This window comes from Miniopterus natalensis, chromosome 2 (assembly GCF_054644295.1).
Source record: "Miniopterus natalensis isolate mMinNat1 chromosome 2, mMinNat1.hap1, whole genome shotgun sequence".
Lineage (NCBI taxonomy): Eukaryota > Metazoa > Chordata > Mammalia > Chiroptera > Miniopteridae > Miniopterus > Miniopterus natalensis.
In genome coordinates, this window is record NC_142082.1 from 21,290,090 (window position 1) to 21,314,175 (window position 24,086).

General features: G+C 35.4%; 1 protein-coding gene across 1 annotated transcript in view; it reads left to right on the forward strand.

The window, feature by feature from the left end:
• Window positions 1-4,613: 4,613 nt before the first annotated feature.
• Window positions 4,614-24,086, forward strand: part of LOC107544721 (disintegrin and metalloproteinase domain-containing protein 32-like) — a 105,535-nt gene continuing 86,062 nt past the window's right edge. Inside the window, exons 1-9 of the mRNA XM_087813639.1 lie at window positions 4,614-4,639; window positions 5,992-6,070; window positions 10,350-10,411; window positions 12,795-12,870; window positions 15,573-15,649; window positions 16,782-16,959; window positions 19,344-19,412; window positions 22,923-22,994; window positions 23,199-23,365. Of these exons, the coding sequence (XP_087669765.1) occupies window positions 4,614-4,639; window positions 5,992-6,070; window positions 10,350-10,411; window positions 12,795-12,870; window positions 15,573-15,649; window positions 16,782-16,959; window positions 19,344-19,412; window positions 22,923-22,994; window positions 23,199-23,365 (806 nt within the window). The remainder of the gene's footprint in view (window positions 4,640-5,991; window positions 6,071-10,349; window positions 10,412-12,794; window positions 12,871-15,572; window positions 15,650-16,781; window positions 16,960-19,343; window positions 19,413-22,922; window positions 22,995-23,198; window positions 23,366-24,086) is intronic.

Genomic DNA, 24,086 nt, shown 5'->3' on the forward strand with positions numbered 1-24,086 from the left:
GTGCCTATCAATAATAACCTTAGATGTAAATGGCTTAAATGCTCCATTCAAAAGACATGCTAGTTGAATGGATAAGAAAACATGACTCAAATATATGCTATCTACAAGAGACCCACCTCAGAACAAAAGACTCATCTGGGATAAAAAGGAAGGGGTGAAAGAATATTTTCCATGCAAATGGAAGTGAAAAAACTGAGGTAGCAGTACTCATATCTGACAAAATAGACTTCAAAATGAAAGCCAAAACAAGACGATGAAGGCCACTATGTAATACTAAAGGGAGTCTATCCAACAACAGGATATAAGTGTGATAAACATATATGCATCCAATATAGGAGCACCCAAATATATATATATATATATAATGTATAGACTTCTGGAGGACTTTCAGGGAGAGATTGTCAGCAATACAATCATAGTAAGAGACTTTAACACGCAACTAACATCACTGGATAGATCTATACAAAAAATCAATAAGGAAACAGTGATCTGAAATGACACACTAGATCAGATGGAATTCATTGACATTTACAGAACATTCTATCCCCAAGCTACAGAATATACATTCTTCTCAATGCACATGGGACATTCTCAAAGATAGACCACATGTTAGGACACAAAACAAATCTCTACAAGTTCAAGGTGATTGAAATCAAATCAGGTGTCCTCTAGGATCACAATGGCATGAAATGAGAAATCAGCTACAATAAAAAACTAAAAAACTTCAAACACACGTAGGCTAAATAGCATGTTATTAAACAATGAATGGGTTACCAAAGAGATGAAGGAAGAAATAAAAAACTTCTTGGATACAAATGAAATGAACACACAACAACCCCAAATCTGTGGAACACAATGAAGCAGACCTGAGAGGGGAATTCATAGCACTACTGACTGTCTCAAAAAACAAGGAAAACTTCTAATAAACTGTCTAACCCTACGACTTAAAGACTTCTAAAGAGAACAAAAAGAAAAGCCCAAATAAGTAGAAGGAAGGAAATAGTTAAGACCAGAGCAGAAATAAATGACAAAGAGACTAAAAAAAAACAATATAAAAGATCAATGAAACCAAGAGCTGATTCTCTGAAAGGATAAAGAATATTGATGAACCTTTAGCCAGACTTATCAAGAAACAAAGAGAGAGAGAAAAAGGAAGCCTGGGACCCTGAGGTATTTGTGATCTTTTTCTCAAAGTGCCCCAGTGACTCACTTGGAATTGCCATCACCAACTTACTTTCTGTATTTGTTTGTGGCCCTTAAGTCTCCGAAGGATTGCTCCCTAACTTTTGCTTTCATCTTACCTGTGCTGTCTTTCTTATGATAACCTTTAATGGAATGCTTCTCCTTTTATATTGTTTCAGTTAGGATGGCATGTTATTTCTTCATTCGCTAATTCTAACTACCCCCTCTGTCTTTGCAATATCAAGAGCAGCGTTGAAACTTTTACTTCTTCCGGAACACATCTCTTTGGTTTTAAGTGCTGGCCTTGTAAATCAGAGTATTTCTATTATGAAAATAGAATTGTTCAAAGTAATTCTTTTAGCAAAATAGTTGCTAATACAGACTATCTTTTTCTGTAAGAAGAAAGGCATACCATTTCTACCCACTTCTGGTTTCTTAGGACACACTGCCACTTCCAGAAGGATTAAATGCCTTTCAAAACTTCTATCATATTTATCTACGAGACCAGGTTTATGACTAAAGTATTTTTTCTTTTAAGAATAATCAGTCATTCCTTTAAAAATCAATATATGTATGGAACTAATATAATAGACTATTACTTTTGGAAAGGCCTGTTTCCCAGATACTCTTTAGAATATAGAAGGAGGAAGAATGGATTTTTTTTTTAAACGACAATACAAAGAATGAAATTACCTTTAATTATGTGTATGTATCATAGTTGCCCCCCCCAAAAAAAAAAGAAAGAAAGAGAGAGGACCCAAATAAATAAAATGAGAACTGGGAGTAGTGAAGTAACAACTGACCCAGCAGAAATACAGTGTATCGTAAGAAAATGCTATGAACAACTATAAGCCACCAAGCTAGACAACCTGGATGAAATGGACAAATTCCTAGAAAAATACAACCTTCCAAAACTCAATCAGGAAGAGGCAGATAACCTGAATAGGCTGATAAACCACTGATGAAGTTGAAGTGGTAAGCAAAAAATTCCCATCACACAAAAGCCCTGGCCAGGGTGGCTTCACAGGGGAGTTTTGCCAAACATTCAAAGAATGACCAACACCTATCCTCAAACTGTTCCAAAAAACCCAAGAGGAAGGAACACTAACAAGCTCTTTTTACTGGGCCAGCATTAGCCTAATTCCAAAACCAGATAAAGACACTACAAAGAAAGAAATTACAGGCCAGTATCCCTGATGAACATAGATGCTAAAGTCCTCAACAAATTGGATCCAGCAATATATTAAAAATATCACACAACATGACCAAGTGGGATTTAACCAGAGGTGTAAGGCTGGTACAATATTTGCAAATCAATAAATGTGATAGATCACATAAATTGAAAGCCAAAAACCACATGATCATAACAATAGACCAGAAAAAGCATTCAACAAAATCCAACACCCATTTTTGATAAAAACTCAGCAAAGTGGGAATAGAGGGATCATAGCTTAGCATAATAAAGGCCGTATATGACAAACCTACGGCCAAAACCATCCTCAGTGGGCAAAAACTAAAAGTGTTTCCCTTAAGAACAGGAACAGGACAGGGATATCCACTTTCACCACTCTTATTCAACATAGTACTGGAAGTCCTTATCACAGCAATCAGAGGAGAAGAAACAATAAAAGGCATTCAAGATGGAAAAGGGGCATAAAACTCTCATTATTTGCAGATGACATGATATTGTACGTAGAGAACCCTAAAGACTCCACCAAAAAACTATCAGGTTTAATAAATGAATTTTGCAAGGTAGCAGGATACAAAATTAACACCCGCAAAACGATGGCATTGTTATACAGCTCTAGTAAACTCACAGAAAGGAAAACTAAAAAAGAAAAAAAAATACCATTTACTATTGCAACAAAAAAATTAAGATACTTAGAAATAAACCTAACCAAGGAGGTAAAAGACCTGCACCCAGAAAACTACAGGATGTTGTGAAAAAAGAGCTAGGGGAAGATATAAACAACTGGAAGCATATACCATGTTCATGGATTGGGAGAATTAACATCATTAAAATATCCATACTACTCAAAGCAATCTATAAAGTCAGTGCAACCCCTATAAAAATACCAATGGCATATTTCACAAATCTAGAACAAATACCCCCAAATTTATATAGAACACAAAAGACCCCAAATAGTCATGGCAATCTTGAGAAAAAAGAAGAAAGTTGGAAAGATCACAACACCAGATATCAAGTTAAACAACAAAGCCACTGTAATAAAAACAGCTTGGTACTGGCAGAAGAACAGGCATGTAGATCAATGGAACAGAACAGAGAACCAGAAATCAGACGAAGCCTTTACGCTCAACTAATATTTGCAAAGGAGGCAAGAACATACAATAGAGTAAAGACAGTCTCTTCAATAAATGGCGTTGGGAAAATTGGACAGGTTACATGCAAAAAAAATGAAGTTACTCAAGCAAGTCACACCATAGAGAAGAAAAACTTAAATATAAGTTGTGAAACCTTAAAAATCCTAGGAGAAAATGTATGCAGCAACACCAAAGCTATCTCTTGTAGCAATATGTTTGCCAATACATCTCCTAGGTCAAGAGAAACAAAAGAGAAAATAAACTAATGGGACTACACCTAAATAAAAAGCTGTTGCACAGCAAAAGAAACCATCAACAAAACAAAAAGGGGGCCCACTATATGGAAGAACATATTTGCTAATGATACATCTGATAAAGAGTTAATTTCCAAAATATGTAAGGAACTCATACAACTTAAAAAAGGAAAACAAACAATCCAATTAAAAAATGGGCAAAGGACCTGAATAGACACTTCTACAAAGTGGACATACAGATGGCCAAGAGACATGTGAAAAAATGCTCAAAGTCACTAATTATAAGAAAGATGCAAATTAAAACCACAATGAGATATCACCTCCCACCTCTCAGCCCTCTCAGCATGGCTACCATCAACAAACGACAAATGCTGGAGAGGATGTGGAGAAAAGGGAACCCTAGTACACTGGTGTTGGGAATGAAGACTGGTGCAGCCACTATGGATGAGAGTATGGAGGTTTTTCAAAAAATGAAAATTGGGGTTGCCATTTCACCCAGTGATCCCATTTCTAGGACTATATCCTAAGAAAACCAAAACACCAATTAGAAGGAATCTATGTACCCCTATGTTCATAGCAGTGCAATTTACAATAGCTAAGATGGGGAAACAGCCCAAGTGCCCATCAGTAGATGAGTGGATAAAAAAGCTGTCATACTTTTCTGCCATGGAATATTATGCAGCTGTAAAAATGAAGGATCTCCTACCCTTTGGGAAAGCATGGATGGACCTAGAGAGTATTATGCTAAGTGAAATAAGCCAGTCAGAGAAAGACAATTATCACATGATCTCATTCATGTGGAATCTAATGAACAAAATAAACTGATGAACTAAATAGATAGAGATATTTAGAACCATGGAGCAGTCCAATGAACTTCAGAGGTAAGACAGTCATGGGGAGTGGGGGTGTTGAGATTAATCCAAGAATTTAAATGCATATGCTTGACCTATGTACACAGACAGTAGTGTGGAGAATTCCTGGGGAACTGGGGGTAGATGCAGGCAGGTGGGGGGAATCAAGGGAGCGAAAAAGGGGACATTTGTAATACTTTCAACAATAAAGATAAATTCTAAAAGACAGAAATGGGTCATTTCTAGGAAGCCAACTCTAAGAATTGGAATATAGATGTAGGTTACCCACCATTCAGCTGATAATGAGGACCCTGTGACTGGTGACAGGTGGAATATTGGTAATTTTGACATGTGTAGCAGTGAAATTACAAAGACTTTCAGTTATAGTGACCTGTGATGGTAAATAAGTGGAATAGATATACAGGTTAGTGCAGTTGTTCATGTGTTTGACAGTTACAGGGGAAACGGTAACTATGAGGATGTGGAATTGATCAGTATCAGTAATGTTGAAAAGAGAAAATTACAGGCTCATGCTATTTAATCATTAACTTAAAGTGAAGTTTGAATGTCAGAGGACCTGCTTGGTAGTGAGTATCATCTCTTGTAGTTAGAGAACTTACGTTGTTGAATGAGCAGGGCTTAGTTGAAGAGTGCCAGAACTTCAGAGGTTAAATGCTATTGATCTGGCCTATGAGTTGCAACATTTCAGGAAGGTTATCAGAAGCAGTTCACATTTGCCTAGGATGGACAACTGTTTTAGTTCATGATTTTGCCATAATTCTTCTGTTATCTCTCATAATATAGTAAAAGGGATCTGGATCATCTGGACATCCCATAGAACATCATGTTGGCTCACTATATCAATTACATAAAGTTAATTATACCTTAAAAAATAGGCAAGTATTCCAGATACCTTGGTAAAATACATGCCCCCAGAGGGTGAGAGACACACCCTATGCAGATTCAGGCACCTGATGCCTCAATGACATTTTTAGGGGTCTACAGGGAAGTGGCATGCTGCAACATTCCCTCCAAAGTAAAGAACAGATGGCTGTACCTTGGGCCTTCTGTTACTAAGAAAGGGCCGCAGCACTTGGTAGGCCTCTTTTGGTTTTGGAGGCAGCATAATTTTCACTTGGGAATGCTGTTCTGACTCATTTATTGAATGATTTAGAGGACTTCCAAAGTAGAATACTCGACATGAGATCCAGGTTGCAGTACTGGCATCTTTGCTGCCTGGGCTACATGAACCAGGAGACCCCGTGGCCCTCAAAGTATATATGGTATAAATAGATGCTTTGTAGAGTCCAGTCAAGCCCTAATACGAGAGTTTTGGTGCAGAATTTTGAGCTTCTGGGGCAAGGTTATATTGTCTTCATCAGAGAGCTATATACCATTCAGAAAGCAGTTCCTGGTGTGCTACTGGTCTTTGAACGGGACTGTGAATCTGAACATGAGATGGTAAATGACTGTGCAACCAGAACTACCCATCAAGAACAAGTGTTATTACATTGAATCTATAGATTGCTTTTGGTAATATGGACATTTTAATGATATTAATTCTTTCAGTCCATGATCATGGTATATTCTTCCTCTTGTTTATATCTTCCTCTGTTTCTTTTTTCAGTGTCCTGTAGTTTTCCAAGTACAGGTCTTTTACATCCTTGGTTAAATTTATTCCTAGGTATGTCATTTGTTTAGTTGCAATGGTAGGTGATATTATTTTTTTTAGTTTCTCTTTCTGTAAGTTCATTGTTGGTGTATAAAAATGCCGTTAATTTTTGTATGTTAATTTTGTATCCAGCTACCTTGCGGAATTCATTTATCAAATTTAGTAGTACTTTGGTGCAGTCTCTAGGGTTTTCTACGTACAATGTCATGTCATCTGCAAATGATGACAGTTTTATTTTCTCCTTTCCAATTTTGATATCTATTATGTTTTCTTCTTGTCTGATCACTATTAAAATACCAAGAACATATTTCATAAAGCTAGAACAAATATTCCAAAAATTTATATGGGACCAAAAAAAGACCACAAATATCCGCAACCATCTTGAGAAAGAAAAGAGTTGGAGGGATCACTTTACCGGCTATCAAAGTATGCTACAAAGCCATTATAATCAAAACAGTCTGGTTTTGGTCAACAACAGACATAAAGATCAATGTAACAGAACAGAAACCCCAGAAGTGGACCCAAACCATTATGGTCAATCAGTATTTGACAAAGGAGGCAAGAGCATACAATGGAGTAAAGACAGTCTCTTCAATAAATTGTGCTGGGAAAATTGGACAGGTACATGCAAAAAAATGAAACTAGATCACCAGCTTACTCCATACATAAGTATAAATTTAAAGTGGATAAAAGACTTAAATGTAAGTCATGAAACCATAAAAATCCTGGAAGAAAACATAGGTAGTCAAGTCACAGACATCTCACATAGTGGAAATTTCACTCATACATCTCCTAAGGTAGGAGAAACAAAGGAAAAAATAAACAAATGGGACTGTATCAAGGTAAAAAACTTCTTCACAGCAGAAGAAATCATCCTCAAAATACAAAGGAACCCCAGGATTTGGGAGAACATATTTGCCAAGAATGTATCTGATAGGGACCTAATTTCCAAAGTGTATTCAGAATTCATACTACTCAACAAGAGGAAGACAAACAATACAATTAAAAAATAGGCAAAGGACCTGAATAGACACTTGTCCAAAGAGGACATATAGATGGCCAAGAGACGTATGAAAAAATGCTCAAATGTCGCTAATCATCAGAGAGATGCAAATTAAAACCACCATGAGGTATCATGTCACACCTATAGGAATGGCTACCATCAACAAATCAACAAATGACATGTGATGGTGAGGATGTGGAGAAAGGTGAATCCTGGTCCACTGGTGGTCAGAATGCAGACTGGTGCAGCCACTATGGAAAACAATATGGAGGTTCCTAAAAAAAGTGAAAATGGAGCTGCCTTTTGACCCAATGATCCCACTTCTAGGACTATATCCTAAGAATCTTGAAACACTCATCAGAAAGGATATACACACCCCTATGTTCATAGCAGTGCAATTTACAATAGCTAAGGTCTGGAAACAGCCCAAGTGTCCATCAGTAGATGAGTGGATAAAAAAGCCATGGGACATTTACACCATGGAATACCATGTAGCTGGAAAGAAGAAGGACAGTATGGGTGGACCTGGAGAGTATTCTGAGTAAAATTAGTCAGGCAGAGAAAGACAAATACCACATGATCTCATTTATATGTGGAATCTAAAAAGCATAATAAACTGATGAACAAAATAGATTCAGTGACATCGAAATATGGAACACTGAGGAACCTCAGAGGGAAGGTGGGTGTGGGTGTGGAGAGATTAACTAAAGACTTTATTGCATATATGCGTAACCCATGGACACAGACAATAGTGTGTTGAAGGCCTGGGGTGGGGAGTGGGTGTGGGGTTGAAGGGGTTATGGGCAGATAAAGGGACATCTATAATATTTTCAACAATAAAGATAAATTTTAAAAAATTAATTAAAAAACATAAGTGTTATTAGATTCACCAGATCATAAAGTTGGCTGGGTGCAAGGACAATATATCTGAGACTGAGACTACAGGCCTAGAGGGCACAAGTAAGTTGCATGACTAGATCTTCATGTCATTCCCTACTGTGACATGGTGCCTCTCTCAGCTCATACCTACAGACTCATGAGGATCTCTATTAGCATATAATGAAAGAAGAAAACATAAACTGAGTTTTGTTCATTCATGCTTTAGCTTGGTTTATCGATACAAATCAAAACTGGATTGTTGTGTCTCTACCCCTACAATCAGTGTTGTCCCTTGAAGACAGTGGATAGGGGATCTCCAGTGGGAGAGCCTCAGGTGGTACACCTGGTAATCCAGTTTCTATTGAGAAGGAAGTAGGCCAAGATAAAAACATACATGGACTCATTCCTGTGGTGCATGGTTATGAGTTTTAGGGAAGATTACAATAGAGATAAAGTACTCTTCTCACTACAGCATAGCAAGGGACACATGACATCAACTTGACTTATCACCGGTGATGTTAACCTTCTGTTTCATTTCTACCACTTATTTGACCTTTTAACAGCCTGTCTTATTGTATTTTTTTAATCCTCACTTGAGGACATGCCAAGAGAGAGGAAGGGAGAGAAAAAGAGAAAGAAACATCAGTGTGAGAGAGAAACATCGATTGTCTGCCTTCCATGCTTGCCCAGACCGTGGAATCAAACGCACAACCCAGGCACATGCCCTGACCCGGAATCGAACTGGCATCCTTTTGGTGCGCAGGATGATGCTCAGCCAACTGAGCGACTCCGGCCAGGCTGTGTTGTATTTTTTGATTTGTATAATCTCCAGGCTGCTTTTTATTGTCACAGATCCTGGAAGGCTTATCTTTTTCTGTCTTTGGGTATTTGTGTCCTTTGGTTTTTATATGCTTTAGCTAAGTTATTTTTCTATCATGCTTTAACCGTTGCTTTTCAGATGTTCTCTTTTGTTGGAGAAAAATCTCGTCATTCACGTTCAGTGACCTACTGATATTATAACTTATCGCTCCCCATGTTCTAACTTGAGAATAGTAGTAATAGAGTCGGAAAACAAAACCAAATTTTGTTCAAGATGTTTATGTTTAAAAATATACGAAACGGGCCATACGTTTTAGGAAAATGTTTCCAATAATTTTTGTGCCTAATGGAGTGAGTTTCACTGATGTAGATATATCTTATTATCCCAGTGATGCCACCTGAATAGACTTTGTAGCATAGCACATAGGGTCTTCTTTCAGAGGATTTTAAAATTCAGTTACATATAGATTGCTAATACTGTATAAATCCTTATGTTGTACTTATTTTTTTGTGGAAATAGAATGTATTATATAATAAATAAATGCTGGAATTTTATTTTGATGAAAAACTCGAGTTTACAATTACTTAGTAAATGAAGAGCAAACACTTCATTTTCCTATCGCATAACTCTTAAGAAAAAATCATTAGTAAATAAATATCTGTGAACAGATTAAGGGTAAGCAGACTGGATAATAAGCCACCCTTGGTTTCACACTCCCTGCAAGTGACTCATTCTAACAGGATGAGAACAGCACTGGAGATAACCGACCTATTAAGATATGGGCACTGAATCTCATTCTAATAATTCAAGTAAGCCCACTGATAAATACTCATTTTTTTGCTCATCATGAGCAGTAAACTGTGCATATTTTACTGAAGGAATGATTTGATAGAAGCACTTATCTAAGTTGCATTGTGCATCACAACTATAGAAATGGCTTGAACAGCCCCATTTCACCACCATTTATAAAGTGCAACTATATAATATTCTGCATTTTATCTGGGCCGTGACAAGTATCATTCTAGAGTGAAGGTACCCCAGCTGCCAATTTCCACCACTTCTGAAAAGATCTAGATACCTGAAAAAGGAGTGTCTCCCATACAAATTTTACAAACATACTGGTAAATACTTTCATCTAACTGGAACCTCAGGGTGCTAGAGTTGTACTCATTTAAAAAACCATTCAGCTACCTTTGGTCTTTAAATATGGTCTTTAGATATGTTGTTGCATATTTTAAATCACAAATAGTCTGAGATGTTTTAATGAAGATATTTTAAGTATTGTATGGAGGGATTAATTGATATAAAATTGTTTTGCTTATTCTATTACATTTATCTTTACTCTCAGTTGTTTTGGACTTTTTAGAAACAGGTATCCTATGTTATTCCAATAGATGGGAAACCATATACCGTCCACCTAAAGCAAAGGTAAGTTTTTAATTCCTTAGTTTTGAATTTCACTTTATTTATGTGAATTTGTTTACTTATAATAAAAATGGACTATTAAAGTAATAAATATTGTTATTAAATTTTTAGTTGTCCCAGATGAACCGATGCTGTTGTGTGCATTAATGAAATTTTTGGTCCTAGTGCTTCATGAAAGTAGCTTTTGTAAGTAGGGGTTTAGGAACAGAAAGAGAGACTCATATGTTGAACATTAATCTATATGATGTTAAGTTGGTGGGACCAGCAGGATCAGTATAATCAAAGCAGGATGTCAAAGTAAGAACTAAGTCTGTAACTGATTGTATTAAGAATTGATCAGGGAGGCAGGCTCACCATCAGGGATAGGCAATAAGAGATTTAATACAGAAATTAGATAATACACTGTGTAGGAATTAGTGAATAGTTAATGGAAAAGAGTACTAGCTATGTATGTGTCATCTTTCAGAGAAGTGAGAAAATGATTGAAATAACATTTTGTAGGGTTTAATTCTGTAATGGCACCCCGGTTGTGAAAAGGTAGAATGGAAGTAATTTGTGATTTCAGGAGGTCAATTTCAGTTAAATTTTGGGTGTAAAACTAGGCTATATGGAATGAAGGAGAGGCTAATTTTGAGACTAAAAATGGTAAGTGTAAGTTACTTATTGAGAACATTGGGCAGAGAAAGGAGAAAGAAAAGGTCAGATGAGTGCTTTCTAAGAAAGAAGAAACAAAATTTTTTGGCTGAGGGGAAGTTTCTTAAAGAGAGATGTGTGAACAAGTGATTCATTGTGCAAGATGCCAAAGAATGGCATTGAGTGAAGGAAGAATTAACCTATTCCTGTAGACAGAAGGGAAGAATGTGGTAAATGATAACACAAATAGCTTTTCAAGTGTTTAAGAGGGAAAGTGAGAGAACTCACACCACATTGGAACATCTTATCAGGACTATGAACAGTGGTAAGAAACGTAGGGACTGGACCATGGGATATGGATAGAGGATGTGCATATTGTTTTGGGAAATTACCTGCACAATGGTTATGACAGCATAATGCCAATTATGTTATTGCAAATAATTTATGTGAGAAATAATGAGAAGCAGAACTATGAGTGTGTGGAGGTAGGGATTTTTTTTTTTTTTTTTTTGAGAAATACTGAGGTGACGGAAAAGATTAGCTCACGGATTGGATACAGTGAGTTGTGACAGATTTAGTGGGGGCAGAGGATCTGAGTCAGGGCAAATAGGGGTTTGTTTTTGGAGAGGTTGTATATGAAGTGCTTGTGGGATATCCCAGGAGTAATGTGTAGTTGGCATGTAGATTTAGTTTAGAACATGAAAGAGAGGTGTAGGTTAAAATGAAGCACCAAGAATGAACGCGCTAAATCTATAGAGGTGGGAGCGACTATTCAAGGTGAGAAGGAAAACAACCCACAGATGAATGCCTTGGAAACACTTAAGGGAAGAAGCAAGGATCCAGATGAAAGGGTTTACAGAAGTAGAAAGATATGAGGAAAACCAGGGGGAAATGGATGGTATGATTGAAGTTGAAGAGTAGGTGGTTTAAAGAAGGGGAAGGTGCTCAGCAATGCGAAGTGTATAAGAGTAGTTTTACTTGACTTGAAACTGCCTTTTGGATTTGACAGCTAGAAGGTCATTAGGTAATTAATCTATATGAGATCAGTTTTTGTGGAGGATGCCCAACAGAAACTGGTCTGGGTGGTCTCTTATGATACATTGGATGGAGGAGTGAGCACGAGGTAAGGAGGTCTAATGAAAACAGCATGGTAAATACAGGCAGTGGTACCAGAGAAGGCTGAACTTAGACCTGTGTTCAGATTGATCTGACTCTTACACAATACTCGTTTACTTCATTATAAAGGAAATAGGAGTTCATGGCACTAAAATTTAGAGATAAATGTAAGAACAGACAACCCTCATAATCCTACAGCCAGTTCATATCTGTGTAAATTTTAAAATGCCTTTCTCTCATTTTGTAGTCCCTTTTTCTTATTTTCTTTAAAGGAGTCCATTAAGATAGGAAAATTATTTTGAGTAAATGTGTATTGCTTTGAATTAAACTTAGGTAAATGTCAAAAGAAAATACTATCTTTATCAATGGTTGGCAAACTAAAGCCCAGACAGTAACCATTTTTGTCTTTGAGGGCCATTAAGTGTCTGTCAAAAGGACTCAGCTCTGCTGTTGTAGCAAGAAAGCAGCCATTGACCCTACTTAAGTCAATGGCTGTGGCTGTGTTCCCATAAAAGTATTTACAAAAACAGAGGAGGGTAGTTCAGATTTGGCCTGAAGGTGTTAGCTTGCTTGCTGCTGCTTTACATGTTTCAGAATGAGCAACTTTTAAAATTCTCTCATTCTTTTTTACATTCAGATTATTTTTAGCAGATAATTTTATGGTTTATTTGTATCATCAAGGATCTGGGAATTCTCATTCTTCAAATATTGAGGTAAGACTTAAGTTTAGTGTTCTGTGGACTTTTTAAAAAAACTTTCTTTTTACTATGAATAAGTGCTTTCCTAATAGAGCAGACTCTGTTCACAGGGGATATTTTTAAGGCATCCATTTTTTTGTGTGCCTAATTTCCCCTATTATTAGGGTCTCCTGAAGTCTTGGTACATTAAAGACAAATTGGCTTGACAACACCTTCTACTCTGCCTAGAACATAGGTACCATTTAATGAGTTAATTAGTTTATTTTTTTGTTGACTTAATGAACATGAATTAAAAAATAATAAACACAAATATCACTGGGCATAAAATCATAGATTTAAAACATTTCCTTTTTGTACCCCAATCCCAGTGATTTTCAGTGAGTGTGCCGCACTGAGTTTTAAACATGCAATACCTGACTGTTTAGTCAGGGGCACTGACCTCTTTTCCCTTAGATCATCAAATAAAATAAGACAACAGCCAACACAACAATAGCCATCTGTTGTGAATGAATGAAAATTATAGCCATTTTTTTGTCAGATCGGCAAAAAATATATTTTTTGGTGTGCTCCAGAAGTTTAGTAATTAGTTTATGTGTGCCATAAAAAAGGCTGAAGATCACTGCCTTATCCCATCCACCAAGAATTCTATTGAATCTACCCTTCAAATTATTGTATATCCATAATCTACCCTCTTCCTTTGTCTTCATCTACTGAAACCACTGTTTTCCACGTAAGCATCATATTTAATTGGATTGTTGCCAGAACTTTTTAAATAATCCTACTTCCACACCTTGCCACCCCCTCAGTGAGTTCTCAGTGCAGCAATCAGATCAGTCCTATTAAAACCTTGTCACATCATGCCACTTCTCTGCTCAGAACCTTCCATGGGATGACCAACTTTTGCTCACAGAGCAAAAACCAGTGTCATTTCAGTACCCTACAGCCTTTATACAGCCTGGTCCTCTTCACCTGTCTGACCTCATTTCCTGTTTATTCTCTACCTTACTAGTTCCAATCACATTTCTGTCCTTGCTGTTTGTTCTTCAGACACACCAGACATGTTCTCCTTTCCAGAGCTTTGTACTTTATATTTCCTCTGATCCAGATGCTTGCTCTTTTCCAAAATACCACATTTTTCTCCCTCATTTCCTTCAGGTCCTTGCTCAAAATCACCCCATTAGTACTTGACTAACCCCTGTTTTAAACTGGATTCTTACCCTTAGTTCTCTCTTACCTTACCTGTTTTGTTTTCCCCCTGCAATGGTTATCAACATATGATGTACCATCTATTTTATCTATTTACATATTTTCTGATTCTCCAGTGCAATATAATCTTCACAAGGCCAGGGCTTTTGGTCTGTTTTATTCACTGATGTATCCCCAGTGCCTAGAAAAATGTCTGACACATAGTTAGCATATAATAAAAATTTGTTGAAATATTGAATTGACACCATGTTACTTTATTTATATTGGATAGGGCCATCGGTTTTCCCTTTCTTACTCTTTTCCTCACATAGGTTCCAACAGAAGCATTGTGTTAGTAAATCTTACATTGATTTCTACCAAAGGTTATAGCACTGTTGAATCTTGGAAATTAGCCTGGCTGGTGTGGCTCAGCGGTTGAGCATCGACCTATGATCCAGGCGCAGTTCGATTCCTAGTCAGGGCCTATGCCTGGGTTGCAGGAGGCATGCAGGAGGCAGCCAATCAATGACTCTCTCATCATTGATATTTCTATCTATCTCTCCTTTTCCCTTCCTGTCTCTGAAATCAATAAAAATATATTTAATACAATAAAATAAAAAAAAACCTTGGAAATTATATAATATTCCTTTTTTTCTGTGACAATGTTTGCGAGATCTTTAGCATAATTGTGCTGTGGTCAGAGATCAAACTGTATGATTTCAGTAATTTAAAATTTATTCTCATGTTTCACAGCCAAAATACGGTTTCATTTTTGTAAATATTCCATGTACTTTAAAAGAAAGTATATTCTGCAGTATATCTACAATAGGTTGTTAACATACTGTTCAAATCTTCTGTAGATTCTCAGTGCTTGATTTAACAGTTACTGACAGTTCTGTATGTTTCAAATTATTTTACTATAAGTATACATTTCTCTATTTTTATTATTTCAATTTTGACTTTATATATTTAGAAGGTATGTTATTAAGTGAATACAAATTTGGAGGAGTTGTATCTTCTTTGTGAATTGAAACTTAGCATTTTGAAGTGTCCGTTTTTATTGCTAGTCCCGTTTCTTGCCTAATGTCTACATTTTTCGTATTAGGATAGCTTCAAAATCATCCTTTTTGTTTGTGTTGGCATAGTATATCTTTTCCTAGCTCTTCCTTCTTCCTGTGCCCTTAAATTTTAGATGTTTCTTTTTAGCAGAGTATCAGATTTAAAAGAAATTCAGATTCACAAATCTTTGTCCTTTAATTGATGACCTAAATTTATATATTGGGAAATAATTTTACCAAAAATATGGAATTAACTTGGAAGCAGAATGTAAGGTAATAATCCCAGGTATTATTCGGATAAGAGTAGTTAATGTAGTAAAATGGCAAATGCGGGGAGACTATTTCTGAATGTTGCTTTATTCATACTGATGGAGGTTGTGTAGCCTGGGAAAATATTCAGGAAGTTCTGTCAAATAAGAAACCTTTAGTAAGTTTTGTCAATTCCTAAGTAACCACCTTTTTTTCTTTTTCTAGAGTCAATGCTACTACCAAGGATATGTTGAAGGATATCCGGATTCTGTTGTCACACTCAGCACGTGTTCTGGATTGAGGTTATGTATTTTCTACCATTGACATGTGAACATCATAGTTATGCTGTTTGGCTGCATTGAATTTGTTATGTTGATATTAAGTGTGAAGCTGGAAGAAAATTCCCATGTGGAGATTATTCAGTTATACTCTGCTGTTTCTCTAACTTCTCACTTTCCTCACTGACCAGAAAATTTCTAGCTTCCTTGCTCTATATCTTATTTTTTCTTAACTACAGAAATGACACTTAAATGTGCTTGATTATAGCAAGTCTGAACAGCAAAAATTAGGGTAGCTTATTTTTTCAGCAAATAGAATATTTTGATACTTTCCATGTCCTAGCCATGTGTCTGGAGATATAAAGAGAAATAAAAAGTAACAAAACATACTTTTCTCAAGGAAAATCATCTTCAGAGAGAGGAAGTCAGTTCTGTATAAGCAAATAATTATTAATATAGTACTCATTTTTCAAATAATATCAGTACCTAAAATTTCCATTATGTCAGGGAGTTCTTCACTCTCAATTTGTAGCATAGGATCCTTGTTTCACAAAAAAATGTTCCTCAGTGCTTTTACATGGTACCCTGAAATTTGTTTTTATGGAGTAGTCACTTGAGCTGTGACCTGTATTCAGGGAGGAAGAGTTGCAAAAGTTGTTTTACTGTTTGAGATCTTGCCTTAAATTTCTTATTCAGACTCTGTGCATAAACAAAATAAACACCTTTTCATAATTATTACTAAATTTTATTCTTATAAATAAAATTGCTCAGTATATAGTCTTTTATTATATAAACTCTGCAGTCATTTTTCTAAAGCATTGCAAACCAGAGAAAAATTCATCAGGATTTCTATATTGCTTTCATTAAGTCACTGACTTGGAGAGCAGGGAACTACTTGATCACTGTAAATGGCGCACCTAGCACTGATTACATAATTTCTGCTACATTTATAACCATAGACAAAATGAAATGGGAAATTAATTTTGTGGATTGGGTGAGATCTTTTGACTCTTCAGAGTCATCTCCAAAACATAAAGTATTTGGGTCAAAATATTCAGCACAGTAACGTTCTGTATTTTCTCCTTTTTTCTTGTTTGATTCAGAGTTTTATAAAATTGACTAAGAGCACTTAAATTTTTTATCCTTAATTTTACAGAGGATTACTGCAATTTGAAAATGTTTCTTATGGAATTGAACCTCTGGAAACTGAGCTTGAATTTCAGCATCTTCTTTATAAATTAAAGAGTGAAAACAGTGAATTTGCAGCTCATATTGAAAATAACCGTGACATAGGGCAAAAACCAATGGACTATAGCATTTTCATAAGTGAAAAAGTTAGTTGCATATGCTTATTACTACTTTCAAGATAGTTACTGCCTTTTAAAATTTATTTTAAAAAATTTATTAACCTCAGGTATAGTAGTAAGTATCCTTTGCTTAAGAACATCCTCACCTTTTCTTAACCTTACAATTTTCCTTGATCAGCATTTCTTGCTTCGGACAATCTGTCCTTTACTTTTAATTTTTATTTTGTTTTGTTACTTACAACTTTCTAAAAATTAGTGTATATTCCATATAAACTTTAACAATTCAGTTCCTGCTTTGTCTCTATATTTCTGTAAGTAATTTAATATAGCCAGTATTTATAAAGGTTGCATTCATAACCAAGGAGTCAGTATTAATTAAATTATACATATAATTAAAATGTCATAAGCAGGATTGTCATGTGTGGCCATGTAAATTGTTCAGTGTACACCCTGTATAACTGCATGTTTTGGTCTTCATAAAAGTAATTGTGAGAAAAAAAACCTTTGTGCCAGGTAAAAGTGGCATAAATAGGCATAGTTTATTGAAGAATTATATGTTAGCTGTTTACAGTACATGTTCTCATTTTTTTGTCAGTTTTTATTAAAAAAACCCTCAGAGTTTAGCTGGGCATGTAAAAAAAGGCTCTGTTTCTCAGCTTCCCTTGCATTTAGGTATGGCCATGTGATAAAGTTAGAGCTAATGACATAAAAGCAGATGTAGTATGCGTTATGTCTGGATTGAATTCTAAAGGAAGGGGGTTTATACTCTTCTCTTTTTCCCTATTCTCCTGGTCACATCGTGCACATGTTGACACATCATAGTCCACTAGGACAAGGATGATACCATGTGTGACAGAGCATTAAGGTGGAATGAGCCTTGCTCCTGAAGAATTTACAAGACTAAATCACCATTTTCATACCTTTATGTGAGAGAGAAATAAACTCCAATATTGCTTTACCCACTATTATTTTTTGTGTATCTGTCATAGCTTCTAATCCTATGTCCAGAATAATACAGGACTCAAATATACAATGAAAGGCAGGTGCAGCACCAAATTATTCAGTGCTATCACATGTATGTATATAATTTAAAATGAAGTCTTGTTAATTAAATACTAAATTTTCTCTTTCCTTCTGAGAACTTAGGAGGATAATTTACAATATCTTAAATTACCCACTATGGTGGACAGTGTTAGTGCTCTTCCAGATTCCCTCAGATCCCCTTTGACCATATTTTTGTGGATATAGGGAGGAAAGGCGGGACACTGTCTTTGTTTATGCTTTTGCTTTTAACATCTAGTATCTGAGACTATTTTAAAACTATATTTGTACTTAAAAATTATTTTATTTCAGTTGTATTGACATAATTGGCATATTATAATTGGTGTGTTAGTTTAAAGCATACAACATAATGATTTGACATATGCATATGTTATGAAATGATCACCACAATAAGCCTAGTTAACATCCATCACCACACATAGCTCAACATCACTAATCATCAGAGAAATGTAAATCAAAACCACAATGAGATAGGACCTCACACCTGTTAGACTGGCTGTTATAAAAAAGACAAACCTTGGTGGGAATGTAAATTGGTACAGCTGCAATGGAAAACAGTATGGAGGTTAGTCAGAAAATTAAAAGCAGATCTGTCATGTGATTCACCAGTTCTGCCTCTGGGAATATAACCTAGGAAATGAAATGAGTATCTTGAAAGAGATATCTGCACTCCTGTGTTAATTGCAACTTTATTTACAATATCCAAGGTATGGAAACAACCTGAATATCCATTGATGGATGAGGGATAAAGAAAAACACACACGCACACACACAGGAATATCATTCAGCTTTAAAAATGAAGAAAATCCTAAATCCTATTATTTGTGACAAAAGGGATGAATGTGGAAGATACTATGCTAAGTGAAATAAGCCAGGCACAGAAAGACAAACACTGTGATCTCACTTACATGTGGAATCTAAATCAGTCAAACTCATAGATACAGAGAGTAGAATGGTAGTTGCCAAGAGGTGGGGACAAGGAAACTTGGGGAATGTTGGTCAAAAGGTACAAAGTTTCACTTATGCAGAAAGAATAAGCTCTGGAGATTTAATATACAGTAATGTAATTATAGTTAAAAATACTGTATTGTAAACTTGAAATATGCTAAGAATGTTGATATTACATGTTCTCACTACAAAAAAAAGAAAGCAAATGGTAACTATGTGAGGTAGATATGGTAATTAGCTTTACTGTGGCAATAACTTCATACTGTATACATATATAAGCATCAAGTCTTACACCTAGAATATAATTTTATTTGTCAACCATACCTTAATAAAACAAGATTTAAAGGTTTATAATAAACAATTTATGAAAGCTTGTTTTTAAATACTGTTTTTTTTTCTAGTCAGAATCAGCTGTTCAAGACTTAATTCCTCTTTATCTAGAAATGCATATTGTGGTGGACAAAGTTTTGGTATGTCTTTTTCTTTACTTTTGAATATTTGGTATGACTATATGATTATCCCTAGCTAGATAGGAACTTGAAAATTCTAATCTTCTTCCTTCTTCATTGAACAGATGAAACATTTGCAAACTGAAAAACCATATTTTCACAATTATGCTAGTTCTATCAGAAGTGTTTTATTCAAAATCTGTACATGATACTTCATCTCTTTGGGGCCTCTCTCAATCCAAAATATTTTTTAATGTGATATTTGTTTCACGTGACATTTTTTAAAAGCTTTTAATTCTTGTTTGCCCTTGAAGTACCGTATGTAGTCTAGAGAATGTTTTGACCTATAAAATATTTATTGGCACCAAAGTGGTGATAGTATAGCTATTTATGGGAAATGCTTACATTAATTTCAATATATTTTTAGCAGTTTTTATTGGTGCACCTGTTCCAATCTGTTGTTTACCTGGTCTAAATGTACCTCTAGATCTCTGATTCCCATAAACAATTTGAGGACCTCTAAACTTCAGGACCTTGAGGTTATAACTTAGTTTGCACTCAACCAGTCTGGTTTTGTTTCCTCTATATTTCAAAGATTTCAGAAAACAGGGATAAAAAATACTTTCCAGATTTTGTTCTGTTGTTAAACATTGGATTGTCACACCTATGGAATACCACAGACAATATAAATTATGCTCACTACCAATTCTATTTGTAGGATTGTAGAGCTTTGTCAGGAAGCCAGAGTTGAAGGTCAAAGCCAGGTGAGGTTTGGAGAAGGATATGATATTTGATTTATTAGAGTGTAGGGAAAAGGGCAGAGTGAACATTGAAGAGAAAATTAAGATACTTCCAGTAAAGGAGACTAAATTTCCAAGTAATAGTTTGGATTACGGAAATCATTGTGTTTCAGGATTATGTTACAAATTTTGAGTTGTGAAAGCTGCTTATCCAAATTGTCAGGTTTACCAGCCATTTAATGCTGATTAAACATCCCTTTTCTATGTTCTTTTACATATTCACATATTCTTTAATAAACATTGAGCCAGTATGACAACTGTGTTACTAGATATTGGGCATCTTTATAAAGAAGAGCAATGATGATATTGTCTTCAGTGACTTCACAATTGTAGCCTGGGGAGTTCAGTGTCATGATGGAGTGAAGCATATGATAGTATAAAAACACTGTTCAGTAATGGAGAGAGACATGGAAAAATACAACTGTAAGCTGATTTATTATAAGAACATGCAAGTAGGTGTTTTAAAATGTAGGTTTTTCCCTGGCCAGGTGGCTTGGTTGGCTGGAGCCTCGTCCCATACACCAAAAGGTTGCGGGTTCTATTCCTGGTCGGGTCACATACCTAGATTGTAGTTTCAGTCCCAGGTTGGGGAGCATATGGGAGGGAACCAATCAGTGTTTTGCTTTCACATCTATATTTCTCACTGTCTCTCCCTCCTCTTTCCTCTTTCTCTAAAATAACCCACAAAAACCAATACACATATCCTCTGGTGAGGATAAGAAAAAGTAGATTTTATTATTATTCAGGTATGATGAGGCCAACAGATCAGGAGATGGTTGCTATTGGAAAGATGTATGGGAACCTTGATTGTGTTCTCTTTCAGTAGCAACTGGCGAGGGAAGGTAAACAAGTTTAGGATTGGCTAGTTTGAATAATTTTAGTGGGTTCTGGATGTAGGGGTAGTCTCTAGTTGTGTGGTACCTGGGCCTGGGTGATTAGGGCAGGGGAATAATGGAGTGTAAGAATCAGATGAAAGTTTGGGGTCTGGATTCGTTTATTTGGGTAATGGGAGGAGGGTGGGGCCAAGAAAGACTTTGTGTAAAACCTTTCTTAGCAAGAGCACATAAATATGAGAGAAGGTTCTTTTCAGAAACTGGAAGAAGTTTAGTATGATTAATACAAAGCATTGAAGAATGGAAATGGAAAGAAATGAATTGAAGAATTGACATAATACTTCGATTTTATCCTAAAGGTAATGGAGAGTTATTAGAAGATTTTAAGCAGGGGAGTGAGATGTTCATGCTTTCATTTTGGAATCACTATTTTGTTGTTGTTGACACTATTACAGATATTCCCCATTTCCCCCCTTCCCTTTTCCCGACTCCACCCCCCAGCAAGGCCTTCTGCCCATTATTGTCTGTGTCCATGGGCTATGCATATATGCATATGTACCCTTTGGTTAATCTTTTCCAATCCCTCCACCCCCATGTCCCTCCCCTCTGAGATCTGTCAGTCTGTTCCCTGTATCTGTTCATCATCTAATTTTGTTCATTTAGATTCTACATATAAGTGAGATCATGTGATACTTGCTTTTCTCTGACTGGCTTATTTTTCTTAGCATAATACTCTCCAGGTCTCTCCATGCGCTCTCAAAGGGTAAGAGTTCCTTCTTTTTGACAGCTGCATAGTATTCCATGATGTAAATGTATGATCTAGATGCCAGTTACTGTTCTGTTCTTTGGCTATATAGCAGTGATCAAAAGATAAAATGTTCTCTTATGGAATTTGTACTACACATTGTACAATAAATGTAGAAGGTCATAGGTGATAATACCATTCAGTGTAGTAGTGGAAACATAAGTAAGGAAGATTTTTTGAGGAAGGATGATGAATTTAGTTTGCCTATGCTTAATTTGAGGGTCATGTGGAACATCAAAGGGATAGTGTACCTCAGAGTTTTGATTTATAGATGTGGGATTTGACATTGGCACTTCATACAACCTGTTCAGATTTCAACAATTATATATATACTCATTTGTGTTTGTGTGTAGTTTTATGTGATAGTGTCACAATTGTATCCTTGCAAAACCACCACCACCACAGTAAAGACACTCAACAATACCATGGCCACAAGACTCTGTAATGTTTTCCTTTTATAATAACACCCGTCTCTCCCTTCTTCCTATACTTACTAAGCCCTGGCAATCACTAATCTATTCTCTGTGATTTCAGCAATATTGCATAAATGTTATCATGCAGTATGTATCCTTTTGAGATTTCTTTTATACTCAGCATAATTTTCTTGAGGTTTATCTAAGTTCTTCCATGTATAAAAAATCCAGTTCTTTATTATTACTAAGTAGTATTCCGTGACATGAATATACTACAGTTTAATCAGTTCACCATTGAAAGATATATGAGTTGTTTCTAGTTTTTGGCTTTTATGTACATAACTGCTATGAACACATGTAAGATTTTTTGGGGTGTGTGTGAATATAAGTTTTTATATTTTTGGATAAATGCTGAGGAGTACAATAGCTTGGTCATGTGTTAAGTCCATTATTTGTTTTGAAAGACACTCACAAACTACTTTCCAGAGTGGCTGTATGATTTTACATTCCCACCAGCATGTGTGAGTGATCCAATTTACATCCATTTTTAAAATTTGTTTCTGACTTATTTTTAACTGTTCTAACACCAAAGCAGCCTCTAACCTCTGAGAATAGAGAGTAAATCTTAAACATGTTGCATAACATTTGTATTTAAATTTAAAATTAATTTTCTTTTTCAGTATGATTACTTGGGCTCTGATAGCATGATAGTAACAAATAAAGTCATCGAAATTACTGGCCTTGTAAATTCGGTAAGTATTTTCCCTTTCATACTAGTTAGGAAAATTCATACTAGTTTTGAAAATATAATTTTTATTAACTTGATGTGGCATTTCTAAATAATTAAATCATCTACCTAAACTTAGTATATATTTTTCAAAACATTGAATTAATTTCTGAGTCATTAAAAATAACACAAAGATGACTTTTTCATATGTTATCTCTTTTGTTTTTAGGTCTTTGCCCAATTTAAAGTTACTGTTGTGTTGTCATCATTGGAGTTGTGGTCAGATAAAAATAAGATTTCTACAGTCGGTGAGGCAAATGAATTATTGCAAAGATTTTCAGAGTGGAAAAAATCCTATCTTACCCTAAGGCCTCATGATATTGCATATCTATTCATGTAAGAATAATGTTTCATAGAAAAATAATGTATTGTTAGAAAACAAAGATCTGAGGTGATTATGTAGCCTTATTTAGTGAATTGTTATTCATTTTTGACTATTCCAAAGGGAAAGGGGAAGGGAGAATAGAAGAAAAAGTTTTCCAGAAAGCAAAAGCTAGAGCAGATCATCACCAGTTGACTGGCCTTACAAGAATGTTAAAGGGACATCTTTAGCTGAAACAAAAGGGTGCTAATTAATAACTGGAAAACATATGAGAGTATAAATCTCACTGGTCTATATATATCCTGACTTAATCTAATGTAAAGATGGGGGCAGTGTTAATCACTTATAAAGCTACTTATGAAGGTTAAAAGATAAAAGTATTAAAAATAATCATAGTTACAAGAATTTGTTAAGGGGTGTACAAGATAAAAATATATTAATTGTGACACCAAAAATGTAAAATGTGAAGGTGGAGCTAGTAAAAATGTAGTCTCATAATATGTACAAACTGAAGCTGTTTTCATCTTAAAATAGACTGTTACAAATGTAAGTTGTTTTATGTAAGCCTCATGGTAACCACCAAGCCAAAAGCTATAGTATATATGCAAAGGATACGATAAAAGGAATCTAAGTATACCGTTACAAAAAAATCATAAAATCTCAAAGAAAGAGAGTAAGAGAAGAAGAAATGAATAAAGGAATAACAAAACAGCCCAAAACAATAAATAAAATGGC